The following is a 13,813-nucleotide window of genomic DNA, read 5'->3' on the forward strand; positions in this document are numbered from 1 at the left end:
TGAAATCAAACGTCAGCTCAATTTGTTTTGCTCACTTTGGTTCACTCAACCAGACTAGGCTAAGGAGCTCTGGCTTGAAACATTCACTCATAATAAGAAGAAAAATACAGTATCAGACAGAATTGCAATCGAAACCAAATTAAATTCCATCAGGCCAAGTTGCAAGAAGGTCTCTGGTGGTCTCTTTTTATTGGTGCTGAACTTGCAGAAGTCAGAGTTAACTTGACTTCGAAATCAAGCCAGGGCTAAAAACTACTATAGTAATATTATGCCGTTGTTTTGAGAGGTCCAGCCGTCACAGGGGCCAAATCAAGATATTGTCATGCTGGGGTCTTTGTCACATTTCTGACTTAATCCCCGTGGAGCACTGCCAAAACCACAGACACTTTGTGAGCAGGTATGAGGTTGTATGAACGACTAAGACTCTGCAAGCCATAACCATACGCTCTACATAAAATCCATTTTATTAATACAAACAAACTAAAGATGAACAACTAATGCATACATTTGAGAGTTAGTAACTAAGCTTATTTTTAATAACTGGATTCTGTCATTTCAGCTCTACTAACATGGGATCAAATTACACTTTTATTTTGGTTTCTTTATACTAAAAAAATATAACACTTTCTCAGCCTATTATCCTTTTCTGTATAAACAGCTAAGACATGGGGTTGTTTACCTAATACTCATAACACAACTCATAACACAAGTAGGGCATGAATTTGACAACTAATCCCAATATGTGTGTTTTAATACGGTATCATTGTTCTGAGGATATTTTAGACTGTTTCCACAATTTGAAAGGGTAATTTGAGGCTTGGTTTTAAGGTTAAGTTAAATTAGGTTTAAATTAAGTGAATCGCTGGGTTAGGAGTTTAGTTGTGATAGTTAAGATAAAGGTTAAAATAAAGGTTTAGGGAATCATTTTGTCAGTGACTGTCCTCTGAACTATAAACAAGACAAATGCGTGTGTGCCTGATCCCTCTTATCTGTGAAGCTGTTTTTGCGATGAAGGTTTTTGTCTGTTGGTTAATGTGGTTGTGTTAATGAGGTGAGAGCAAACAGTGATTTCCCCCACTTTTATTTAACTGTGTTAACTTTCCTCGTCTAACGATATTACTGTGGACTACATTCTCCGAACAGTGTGTGCACTACAACATGTTTGCCCCTTAAGATACTAGCGGACATATTTTTAAGTGAATCGGTAGAAAACTGTTCGAGGTGATAAAAGATTTTAACTAAATTCTTAATCAGCATCATGTGGTGCAACAATGACAGCTGAAAACTTAGTGCAAGTCATTGTAAGAAGATGTGGTAACTGGCAATAACATCACTTCATAAGCAATATAATCCAGAGCAGGTCTACTCCCAAAGCCCCACCATTAATTTTTGCATTTTAATGGTGCAGACATTTACAGCTATAAGCTGGTTTATATGAACTTAACTAACCCAGTCACAATCAGTGTTCTTCAGTAAGCAGACTTCTGTCGTGTAAAAGAGACATCTGCATATCCAACCCTTTCTTCTAAAAGTTACCTACTGTACATATGCTATTAAACTGCAAACAAGATTATGTTTTTTTCTAAGGTATATAATTACAATTTTGATTATGTTCCAATACCACATTTGGAATAAACGAAGCACTACATTTATTCAACTTGAAGCAAGTGAAAACCCCAATCCGGCAAAAAAGGCCGATGACTGTTGAGCAGCTAGAATCCTGCATCAGACAAGAATGGGACAACATTTGTCTCCTCAACTCCAGCAACTGGTCTCCTCACTTCCAAGACATTTACAGACAGTTGTTAAAAGAAAGAGGGGATGCTACACAATGTAAAACATTGCACTGTTGCAACTTTTTTGAGATGTGTTGCTTCCTTCAGACTCAAAATGACCAAATATTTTCTGTGAAATGTTAACATTTTTTAGTTTTAACATCTGATATGTCGTTTATGTTTTATTGTGAATAAAATACGGGTAATAAGATTTGCTGATCATTGCATTCTTTTTTATTTACATTTACACTTGGAGGAGGTGGCTGTGGTGGATGGTGGCTTTATCAGGTCATATTACAGAGCCAAGGTAGAATGCAAATTTGAAGTCAGTTCCCAGTGTGATTAAGTTTGGGCAAGAAAAACTATTAGGTTAGAGAAATAAGCTCTGTAAACACATGTGTGAAGTGATTGTTATATTTGTCTTCTTTTCTATTAAACCAGACAATGAATCTATTCAAACTTGTGAGTGCTGAGAGTCACAGGAGTTAATTAGGGTTAAGGAAAGATTGTAAAAGATTGTTAGTATGGTGTATCTGCACTTTACCATTTATAATAATAATAAGAATGTCAACAGAAAATGTAATCTAATTCTAGTACCTAACAAAAACATATTTGCATTTGCATAACAGTTGCATAGAAACCTGTTTTTAGATAACAAGGTTGGCTTAACATAACTGGTAGCGGGTTGCAGTTAACTGTTTGCCCTGGATGTCTTTTAGACAAAGTGGCCTTTAGATAAAATATGCTGGTTCCAGCCATTAAACATCTGAATTTTGAGATTTGCCGTGTGAAAAACACAGTGAACCATCATTTGTAGGCTCTGAATTACTTACCATGCTTTCAAAATAAGTCTGGAACAGAGCAGAAATCTGAGTACTCAACTGCATATAAACACATTTCCAGATTACCAGCAGTGACTGGCTTCACTATGTATCGAGGCTACTTTGTTGCATAATAAATAAGTACAGAATAACAGTCAAATAGAACAACAACAGTTTGCCCAGGATGTGACCACCTCCACAGTTCTCACCCAAGCATTAAGTCATATATAACCACTGTATGCTAGATGACAGTCATTCACACCACAGCTGTACATGGAGAGAAAAATAAAACCTAATACAGGAAATTTTACTTGCTTTAAAGTCTGTATAGTTAACACCCACCCACACACACATGCACACACACAGATTACGCTTGTGTAAAGGTTGCAGTAGCTAGGCAATAATGCCTGCAATAATTTAAATTCAAGCCGCAGCAAGAGCACAAATGTCACGACAGCAGCAGCCCACAAAAATCCACAAACAAACAAACAAACAAACAAACAAACAAACAAACAAAAAACTACTGCAAAAAAAAATATATATATATGTAGCACTTAATGGTGGCACAAAGTCCAGACGGCCACTTTTAGCTTGACAGTAGGTCTTCAGGCTTAGGTCTTATACAAATAATAAATGAAGTACAAATGTGTTTTAAAAATGTTACATACGTTACTTTGCATTTATGTTTTTTTGGAACTGTAGAAGTTAAAGTTTTTATTTACAACATAATACTATTGGATAGGAATCTGATCAATGCCAAATTTATACCGCAGCATGACAAGTATTATGAGCTATGATCAAGAAAATGTGCACAGAGCCCCTATCTCAACACTGGGAGTCAGTTTGGTATAACATGAAATGACGTAAGAATCTGCAATGGCTTTCAATCTATACATAAAATGTAGAAAGTTCTCTCAGATATTTGGATCAATTTACCATGAAAGAACTGTGTACATGTAAACTGAGCAGAATTGATCATTGTATCATAAAAGGGTGATCACCCAAATTACTCCTTTCAGTTTTTTGCCCTATTTGATGAGGTGGATTGATGTTCTTCCAAAATGTTTGCACAGTTATCACTTTTACATGTAAAACAATGTTTAAAAAAAATAAGCAAAATTGATGGGAGGTTGGCAAAATGCTTGTGTGTAAAGGTTTACTGAAACACGGGTTAAATGTAACATTCTTTGTATACAGCCTTATAATGAAATGGTTCCTTAAGGGAAGCCAACAGCTCAACCCAAAACCAACAGGACTAGCGTCTAGAATATACAGTATGAAGACATAATGTAGATCATGAATTCCACTAAAGTGTGTCTATAAGTGAAAGAGATGAGGTGAGAATGTAAACGAAGCCCAAACTGCATGAAGAAGTTCACTGATCTCATTAAAGACGCCACTCTTTAAATGTGTTTTTTTTATAAGACTTGCACAATCTACTTTTGACATTGTCCCCACAGCTACACATAAAAACCGCCCAGCTGAAGACACATGTTGTCAAAACAGCCTCAGCTTGTGGAGATCTTGAGTGTAGCAATCATAGTGTGTGTATTATTGCTGTCCAGTTAAATCAAGTAAGAGCCCAATTCTCTCCAGTGTTCTTCAATATAACCATGTCACCTACCTGTAGGGGATCCCTCAAGCACCTCTCCTGAGTAACGAGTTTCTCTGAAGATGGGCCGGTTGTCATTTTGGTCAATGACAGTGATCAGTAGTAAAGCAGGTTCATCCACAAGTTTTCCAGCAAAGTCCGTGGTTGATACTTCAAGCTGTGTGGATGAAAAGAAAAAGAAATTTATTTTAATTTATTTTTGATTATGTCAGAGCCTGTTAAGATTGCTTATCCTCACTACCTCATTTATTTTGTCAGATTCTCTACCAAGGGATCTTCCACTGACCCACATCATATATTTGTGAATCCTGCTTCTCGCTTCTCTGAGGTTTCACTAGTCATACACACCAGTTCACCTGTGGGACCAGCTTAGATATGCATGATATCCATTCAGCATACAAGCACATATTAGTATCAGAGTGGGACAAACCATCATAATTCATCAGTCTTCATATTCCACTACTTTAAAAAAATAATAATTCATGATTAATTTATAAATAATGAACAGATTGATCAAAGATAACTCAGTGGTTCATTTTTTTCTGTGCAGCCTATGTGATTGCTATAAGGTGGTAATTTAAAGATCAAATTTCATTTCTCTTAATTCGGTTTGACTAAACTTTGTCACTTCATTGGGATTCCTTCAATTTTCCATCAACTTGGTTTAAGCAGTGAAAATTCTGAAAGTGGCGGAGAAATAGACTTATTTAAATTGAAAGGTCAAGTTGATTGGTGTAATGTAATGTGGCCATGGAGAGATTTCTTCCTAAGTCACTTTCAGTGGAAGTGATGGGGGCAAACATCCAAATTCCTTGTACTGGAAAAAAAGTACATTTAATAAGTATATCTAAAATCATATTTACATATAAGCCCTCACCTGGGAGAGTTGGTCTTTTTAGTCTAAAATTCCCATGTTGTTTTTTCTCAACAATGTTTCCTTGTTCAGTGTCAGTGGGAGAATAATAACAAAAGGAGGGAAATTTGTACTGGATATATTACATTTTCAGAAGATATTCATTTAATGTGACTAATTTGGAAGACTGAAACCTTATACTGCCTTCAAATAAATGTTTTAACATATTATTGCGCAGACAGAAGGTAGTAGTTTTTGGCTCCCATTATTTACATAGGAAGCTTTTTTGGAAAGATCTCTTTAAGCACAGTGTTTAAAGGACGAATGATTATAACAGTAAAAAGCTCTTTCAGCGTTCATATGGGCTCTTGTTTGTGCCCATAATGTTTTCTGAGACAGTCTTGAAAGACCGAGGGCTGGTATTTTTAGCAACTGATAACTCAGAGTCAAGTCTAAAGTCATTTTAACATTCCTATAGGTTGTTATTAAGCTAGTGTTTATAAACTGTTATTACAACATTGAATCATGCAAAATTAAATCTGTTTAATGAATGTGTATGTTCTCCTGATGACAACCTGCTGACAGGTATAAGGCTCAGCAACAGAGCCAGAGGAGTGGCCTGAATCCCACTGCCCAACCCCAAAATTGGATTTGCCACCTCAGGGTGACAAGGTGGTAGGTGGTAGATCTTTTGATACAATAAATCATATATATAAATATATTGTGGCTTTTTCAACCAGGCAGATTTTCCCTGCAAAGAATTGGTTTTTACCTCTCCCCAACTATATTTTGTTGATGACTATATTGTATATATTATTATTTATTAATTTAAAACCTTTTGAATCATGCCCGAATGCGCCACCCTATTATGATCATGTCCCCCTGTCTGGCTACCCCAATAAAACATGTCCTGATCTACCCCTGATAAAGCTACCCACCTTTAAGTAAAAGTTATTAGAGGAGTTATCACAGTTAATGTAACAGTTATTACAGTTAATTAAAGTATGAGAAAAATTTACATTTTATCATAATCAGTACAATAATTCTGTTCGCATACAGCAGATCCACCATCCCCAGAGCCATGTGAGCATCGTTAATATTGGCTGTGCTTTAGTTAGTAAAGCTGTTTAGTTAGCTGTCAATGTTTAGTTGTCCATGAATCCCAGGTTTGGTAATTTATTTGGTCTTTCTAATAAAAACTGTGATATTGGATTTTACATTTTATATGTGCACTCAGCATGTACATTAATGTAATAGTTTAAATTGCTTAAAGACAAGAAACAAATGTCGTTCTGTTCTTTCAACTTGAGTGAAAGAGCTGCCTGGGTTTTTTTTTCAAGACAATACATATTGTTCATTTTATTAAAGTTCAATATTATCTTGATTACATAACATGTTGCCTTATAGTGGTTAATTTAGATAGGTTCGCTTAGTAAAATGTTTGGTTAGTTGTGAAATCGATTCCAGTTTAATTAGAATGATCTGTGTAATCCACAGCCTTGTTTTTTTTATTTAACTCAATTTATTCAACATTCTTGGTAGATCTTCCAATTTCAGCAGCCATTCAAAGAAATTCTTAGTTCTTTTGTAGACTTAACTCTTCAGTTTGAGGCAATGAGGATAGGAAGTGAATTCAACACTATTCTTCATCATGGTGCAGTAGCAGTTGTGAACCATGACTTCAATTAACATCTGTTAAAGGCAGACAAATTAAAGTTACCACAATGAATGTTTTCTTTGAACTACACAAAATAACATTTTGTCTCTTAAATTCTCAAATAAGTCAATGCTGGGAAATCTATTACACTAATTTAGTTTCTTTATTAACTTACTTTTAAGAAATCTCAGTTCATTCCTTCAACTCACCATTTCAAGTGCATCTATTATCTATCTGAGTATTAAAAAACTTTTAAGTTAAATTACTTGAAAGTGTCAGACTTGGATATTTTTACGTTTAAACATTTCACCACAATTATAGCAGACTTGGGAAAAAAAATCACTAAATAATGATTTTCAGTTAGATTATTCAAAACTCTGGACTGGACACACAATTGGTTTTATATTGCTAGTGCTGATTGTCACTGATTTTAAATAATGTTTGATATAATCAGAGCATGGCAGCTTCTGGAAATCCTATCTGCAGAGGAGGCTGAAGTCAGCGATCTGTATCCTATAAAGATACCATATGTAATGACATTACCTCCATTTCAATCTAAATCTGTGGCTAAAGAGATCGCTTCACTTCCTTTATTAGCCATGGAGCAGGGCTGTGGATATTTATCAGAGACAGAGAGAGTGAGCAGGTTCCTCGTTTATCTGTACCATCACATTACCAGCGTTTCCTCTTGCTATCAGTAATGCGTGACATAACAGAACCCCTCTATCACATGGGTCATCCCACTTCTCTCCCCCTGTCTTATGTCTGTCTCTAAGTCTTTCTTTGACTCCCTATCTCTACGTCCCTAAGGAGCCCGGAGCATGTAATGTAATGTCATTAATGCCACACGTGCAGCTGAACATCTCATCTCATCCTCCCTCCCTCTCTCTACCTTAAAAAAATACAGCATAGGAGGCTTCTCATGTGAGGAACCATTTTCCCTTCTGAAGAAGTGTGACTCTAAACTAATGGTCTTCTCAACCCAACATGTTCTTCTAGGAAATCCACTGAGCTGCTCACACACTCAGACACAGACTGACACGCTGAAAGGTATATAGTTGAAATGAGCATAGCGGGATCTTCCTCGCATAACAATTATCATCTTGGGCCAACAAGCAAACATGTATATATCATTAATGCGTGCACACAGCTGTTTTTTTTTCTTCGTTTTTTTTAATATCTGAACTGTGATGGCAACATTAGCAGTGAGGTGCCTTAGTGTTAGATCATTTAAACGAAGGATCATGGCCAACAGCACAGCAATAACCTGTTTGGCAAAGGTAATGCACAATCCTCAACACATAACATTCTCAGAGCAAAGAAAGTGGTGCGATCGTTCACACACAGCCAGCTATGAACATCTTTGATTTGATTGGATTTTTTTTTCAATATGCTGAAGCTAAATTAAACCTGCAAATGTCTTAGCAGTTCTGCACTTCCATATTGCAGTATTTAGTGTATTCACGACCAACAAGTGAAATACTTTAACAGCACAGTGATATTAGTATGCAGAGCTATTTTTTTTTTAGATGTGACTGTTATGTAACCTTTTTTGTGATTTGTTTCAATATTTCTTTACCATCTTTGTTGAGTTTAAGAGCTCGGCAAAATGGGATGAGAGGCTTCCTCCAAAGTTAATTATCTCAATGGTTACTTCCCATTACTTTCCTTAACCTTGTAATTATATCTTAATTGTATCCTCAGTCTACTCTAACACAGAAACATGAAGAATCTAGATAATGCAACATTGATGTACTGTATGCGTAGGTTATGGCCTTAGATATTTCAATGTTGTTTTGTATGCTTACTTAATAGAAAGGTCGTCAGTTTAATATGGCGGATGGCTCTAATTACTATGTTTGTCACAAGCCCTGCAGCCATGGTTATGGAGGTGTGGATAAGTTGTGAATTCAAAATAAATAATATAAAATAATTAAAATGCAGATCGTCTTTTGTGCTGATGATTTAAGCCGAGTCGAGCCTTGAAAGTGTTCTGTCAATCATCCAACATTGTTGTAGCAAATGAATGGAACTATTTTCAAAACCAAAAGTACCTGAAATAACTAAACTTACTTTTGCAACTCTGTACATCTGTACATCTCAAAATATAGCCTGTTATAACAAAATAATGTACATAATGTACATTTTATATACTGACTACAAAAACATTATACTATGCATGTAGAGTATACTGTTTCATATGAGCTATAGAATTGTGGTGGGGCACTTTTTCTTATATCTCTTACCTTCCAATTTATCATATAGTTTAAAAAAAAACATACAAAGCAGGGCTAAAACTGCGCCTCTAGTAGTGATAAATGACCATCATAGGCTTTACTTTGGCTTGTCTTAAAACCTTAGTCTTTTACAAAGAACATTTTTCTTACCTGACAGGCTTTATGTGAAATAGTGAGTCTGATTAAACAGTTGTCCTTGCAACAATGGGAATATTCATCAAAGAGAAATTGGTAAAAGGATTATAGCTACACAATGCCTCACAGTTACTAGTGTCGGTGATTGGTCTCCCTATATAGCCTTGTTTGTCCTTGTGTTAAACGGACTGGTATTGGTTCTTAGTGGTGCAATGCTTGTGCAAATCCTTCCCTATGCACATTTTCCCTTCTTTTATAGATCTCTCTAGTGAAGAATGGCATACAATTTTATCTATGCACATTGTAGATAAAAGGAACCAAAGTGAATGCATGACTTTTCATAAATATGTGGCAATGTCTGATTGTTAGTATGTGTAAACATGTGAATGAGGTCTTCTGAGACTCAATCAGCAGCCAGCTATACCACCACCACCATCAGTCACTCCTACCTCCAGGAAGCTGCCAACACCCCAGAATCAAACATTCTGTGTTGAATAAGTAGGAGGTCCCAGGTGTATGTGAGAAACACATTTTTCACTTGTTTCATTTACACTGTGGTTGTAAATACAGTTAATTGTACATTATTGACTGTTTCTGCATCAATCTGCAAAGGAAAAAAAACCTTCTCATTCTATAGGAGCTCCCAAACATCATGACAAACGTATGTGTGTGTGTGTGTGTGTGTGTGTGTCGGTCTTGTTTAACTTTAGGTCAAAACTGAGGCATTACATTCCTCACACAGCTCACCACTTGCCTGTTAGCAAAAAATGAGGAGGTTATTTTTTTTCTCTATCAAAGATCAGAGCGAAATATTTTGAAAAAATTTGCATCTATGTGCGCAAGAAGGAGCAATGATTTCAATTGGAGAGAAAATTACTTATTAAAGGCAGGGAGAATTGGGGAAGATGGGTCTCCTGGCTCTCCTTGTGCCAGATCAGCAGCGGTCAGTCACAGGGAAGATAATAAACTCTGTGCATCACATCTTTGGTTATTGGCTAGCATGGCCCAAGCTAGAAAGTCTAAAATCTGTGTAAAATCCATAGTGTCTGTGAACAATACAGTAAATGCATCTTCCTCCTGCACTTTTCATTCGATTGACTTTCATTTTTGCCCCGTGATTGTGTCAGAGATGTGCAAGCAGGGCTAATTTATTTCAATCATTATCACTCTTGACACTTATAAATAGGTGAGAGGTCTATGTTTTATGGCCAACAGTCTCTCTAAAAAAAAGACCACACTCATTCAATATTTAAAGTGTTGTTCATATGATTGTCTGCTGTGAATAAACAGGGTTAGGATTTTCTGAATGAACCCTGCATTATACATATCTTCTACTGCTGCTGCAAATAGATTTGCTCATCTATGTAGTGTAGGACTTCCTCTTGACAAGTACCATTTACTTGTGCAGCACCAGACCTCATCCATAGCTATACTGACACAACCTTGGTATAAGTGGACTTTGGTGTGATCTTCTTCAGAATAGAAAGAATTTGATATTGCATCATTCAACATTGACAAGAGGAATCACTTGTCTGTATTAGCAAGAGACATGCACATTGATGATATCTGAAAATATAACCAAACAGTTTGAGTGAATATAAATAGCTACATTTTATTCTGAAATTGTTTGGCTTATTTTAATTTAAATTCCAAATATTATGTTCCTGTCTTTTCGTCTCATCTCCAAACCCTCCCTAAGATTCCCCCGTGCATTGAGTTTTGAAAGGCCTTTGTGACCAGATGAGAAGCTAGGTTGATTACTGGGGAGTGGCATTGGCAAAGGTGTGAGCTGAAGCCTCAGTCAATCTGGCACTTGGCTTATTGTGGCAAAAGTAGAGGAAAAGGTAGCTGAGCTGGTGAGGCTTTTCTCACAGCCTTAAACACCAACAAGAATAGGACGAGTAAAAAGGGGTGGTGGTGAAAAGGAGCGGAGTCATACATATGGAAGCGTCTCCATTGCTTTCCACTGCCATCGCCTCATTTCACATTCACTCCGCATTCATCTCCTCCTGAGCCATTCAAGTAGTCCTCCCTTTGCTGGGGAGGTGAATTCAAAGAGGCACTGCTTGCCTGCCATTTTCTTAAGATCCCAGTGAAACTGCTCTGCAGTAGCTCCGAAGTGAATAGTACCCAGCACCTCCCAAACACTCCTTTGGCTCTGCCTTTATCAGCAGGCTCTGCTCCACCCTGCAGAACCCTGGCCCTGCCCTGACAGTTCACAGTCCCCAGGAGGGAGAGCTTTCCCTTCCGTAAACCCTCCTCAGTGCTCTCCATGGCATGCAGCATGGAGGGCATATTCTGCTCACCGTGAAACTTGCTAATCTGCTTTAAGGTGCAGCTCCAGCAAAAATGATCAGTTTGAAAACAGAGGAATGCAAGCATTGGGCAGAGGCATCAGAAACATCTCTCTAAAGGGTATAATATGACCGTGCTGAAGTGGGAAGTGCTGTCAGAAATCAAACAAGAAGCATAAAATACATTATGTGCAATTGAAAATGGTATTGCTTTTCTCTCTTTTCACTGTGTTTTAGGTCAGAAAGGCAAACACAACGGAAACTAACTCAACTGCCTACGTGTTTTATTATATTGCACCCACAGTGAGTATAGTTGTGGAGAAAAAGCCCTTCAGTCTTCTTTTTAGTTTTCATACACCTTCTATTGTACAGCAAGGTGTGATAACAACAGAGGGATGTTCTTCCTCCACTTTCCCACAAGAATTTCACTTGTTATTCTTCTGTTCCTCTCAAAGCTTAGACCTTGAGGCATCAGCCTCACTTACAAAAACCCACTGGGAGAAGAAGGTGCTAATCCACCAGTCCGGCACACATCTGCTGCATTTCCCTTCAAAAACTCAAATAATTTTATAGCAGTGAAATTAAGCCATGGAAAAAGGCTCTCAAGAAGGAAGCACATCTGCTATATGTGCATTTCATGCTCTTACTGTAGCCCTCTCAGAGACGTGGAAAGACCAACAGGTAGAAGAAGAGAGTTTTCTGCTGATGAGCACATTTTTTCACAACTGCAATCAAAGCCAAAACTGTTAAAACCTGATTTACAAGATTAGCAAGATTAGGGCTTTGCTGAAACATTTCTTGCCACGCTAGCAGCATTACTTTAGGGATGGCCTCAAGGAAGAATTGTATAAACTTAGATCACTTAACTTTTTATCAAGCGCCCTCATCAGGTCAACGTTTTGTTTTCCAAAACTTATCTGGTCATTTTATAACCCTGTGTTTGTGTTTGGGAGAACACAGGACAATGTGTACAGATTGCAGTTGTATGCTAATTTATCAGTATATGTTTGAAAAACCAAAAACAAAACGTATATCTTTAAATGAGAATTTGTACGCTTTGGTGCTCTAATTTTTAACTACAAATTCAGTGTTAGTGATTTAAACCCCCTTGTTATTAGTCGTTATCAGCATTAACATCTCAGAAATGGTAAATTATTAAATAAATGTTAATGTGCTCTTCAGCAAACATAACTTCTCTTAGAATATTGGATTCTGATATGTGTGGATTTCTTTTTCTGTCTCTTATCCCCGAGTAACTCATCTGAAATGTTCCTCATTACATCAAAAGAAAAGAGGCTCTTGGAATGTCAAAGAAGATATTAATAGATGGTCTTTAGAGGCAGAGAGATTGAACAGAAGATGGAAGGTGAAAAAGAGTGGGGGAGTTAAAAGTATAGAGAAGATAGAAAATGATAGAAAGGATCTTTCATTCAGCTGGCCGTCTGGCAAGATAAAAAATAATCCCGCTTCTGAAAGGCGTTGAAAGAGTCACAAAGGCTCTCCCTGGTGTATCATGGTACAAAATAGCCCCCCTCCTCTCCAAAGGTATAATTCAATCTCCTTTTGTCTGGCCGTAAAGGTACTGTTTTGGAGGGCTGGTGGAAAACTAGGCTTACACGTCTGCCACTGTCTCTTTTTATAATGTTTTATATTTGTCCTTACAGGATAAATGTTATCCTGAACTCAGGACTGAACTATGCCATCGCAGCTGTGTGCAATTACTGCAGAGGTATTTCAAATTTGTCTTAAATAAAAAGTCGACCAGCATAATTCGAGATTCTACAGGAACATGGCTCAAACTTTGAAGTGTGGTCACCATGCAGGATTTTGGACTTCAGCATAATATATATACTAATTTACAGTATGTTTAAATCACGTGGTTGCCAAGACTTGCGATACCTTTTAATGTGTGTTTTAATTATAATAATAGTTCAATGCAAAATCACTATTGTTTCAACAATATATACATATATGAAAGATGTCCTGAGGCCAAATGAGGCCTAATCCAGACATGCTGTAAGGGACTGTGTTTTCTAAAAGAAAAGCCAATCAAATGCTGCCTCATTCTTTGCTTTACTCTTTTCTGTGTCCATGCTAGATTAGCATTGCTAGTGTTATAAGGTGCTTTCCTGTGTGGCAGCTAAGCTTCAGGCCATTTCCCAATATGCATTCTTCCCTGTACTTGCATTCTCGCTGACTTGTAAAACGTCATCAGTCAAAGCCCACGTACTGTTCCAATTCAAAGTTTGCATCTAACAAATACATACCAGAAACACGGAAGCATTTTTGCTCCTTCCCTTTTATCAAGGATGCTTTGGGAGCAGACTTGTGTGGACTTGCGGTACCCAGTTATTCCAACCAGCGGCCTTGGCAGAGACATGGCCCGTTTGTCCAAATCGTTTCTAATTGTAAATTTGATTGGACGCTCT

At 37.1% G+C, this 13,813-nt stretch overlaps 1 protein-coding gene across 2 annotated transcripts in view; it reads right to left on the reverse strand.

Moving 5' to 3' along the window:
• The window catches only part of cdh13 (cadherin 13, H-cadherin (heart)), a 307,186-nt gene that overhangs the window by 137,821 nt on the left and 155,552 nt on the right, over positions 1-13,813 (reverse strand). For both annotated transcript variants that reach the window (XM_067502516.1, XM_067502517.1), the window contains one exon: positions 4,221-4,365. In XM_067502516.1, coding sequence (XP_067358617.1) covers positions 4,221-4,365 — 145 coding nt within the window. The remainder of the gene's footprint in view (positions 1-4,220; positions 4,366-13,813) is intronic.

Source organism: Channa argus, chromosome 4 (assembly GCF_033026475.1).
Source record: "Channa argus isolate prfri chromosome 4, Channa argus male v1.0, whole genome shotgun sequence".
Taxonomy (NCBI): domain Eukaryota; kingdom Metazoa; phylum Chordata; class Actinopteri; order Anabantiformes; family Channidae; genus Channa; species Channa argus.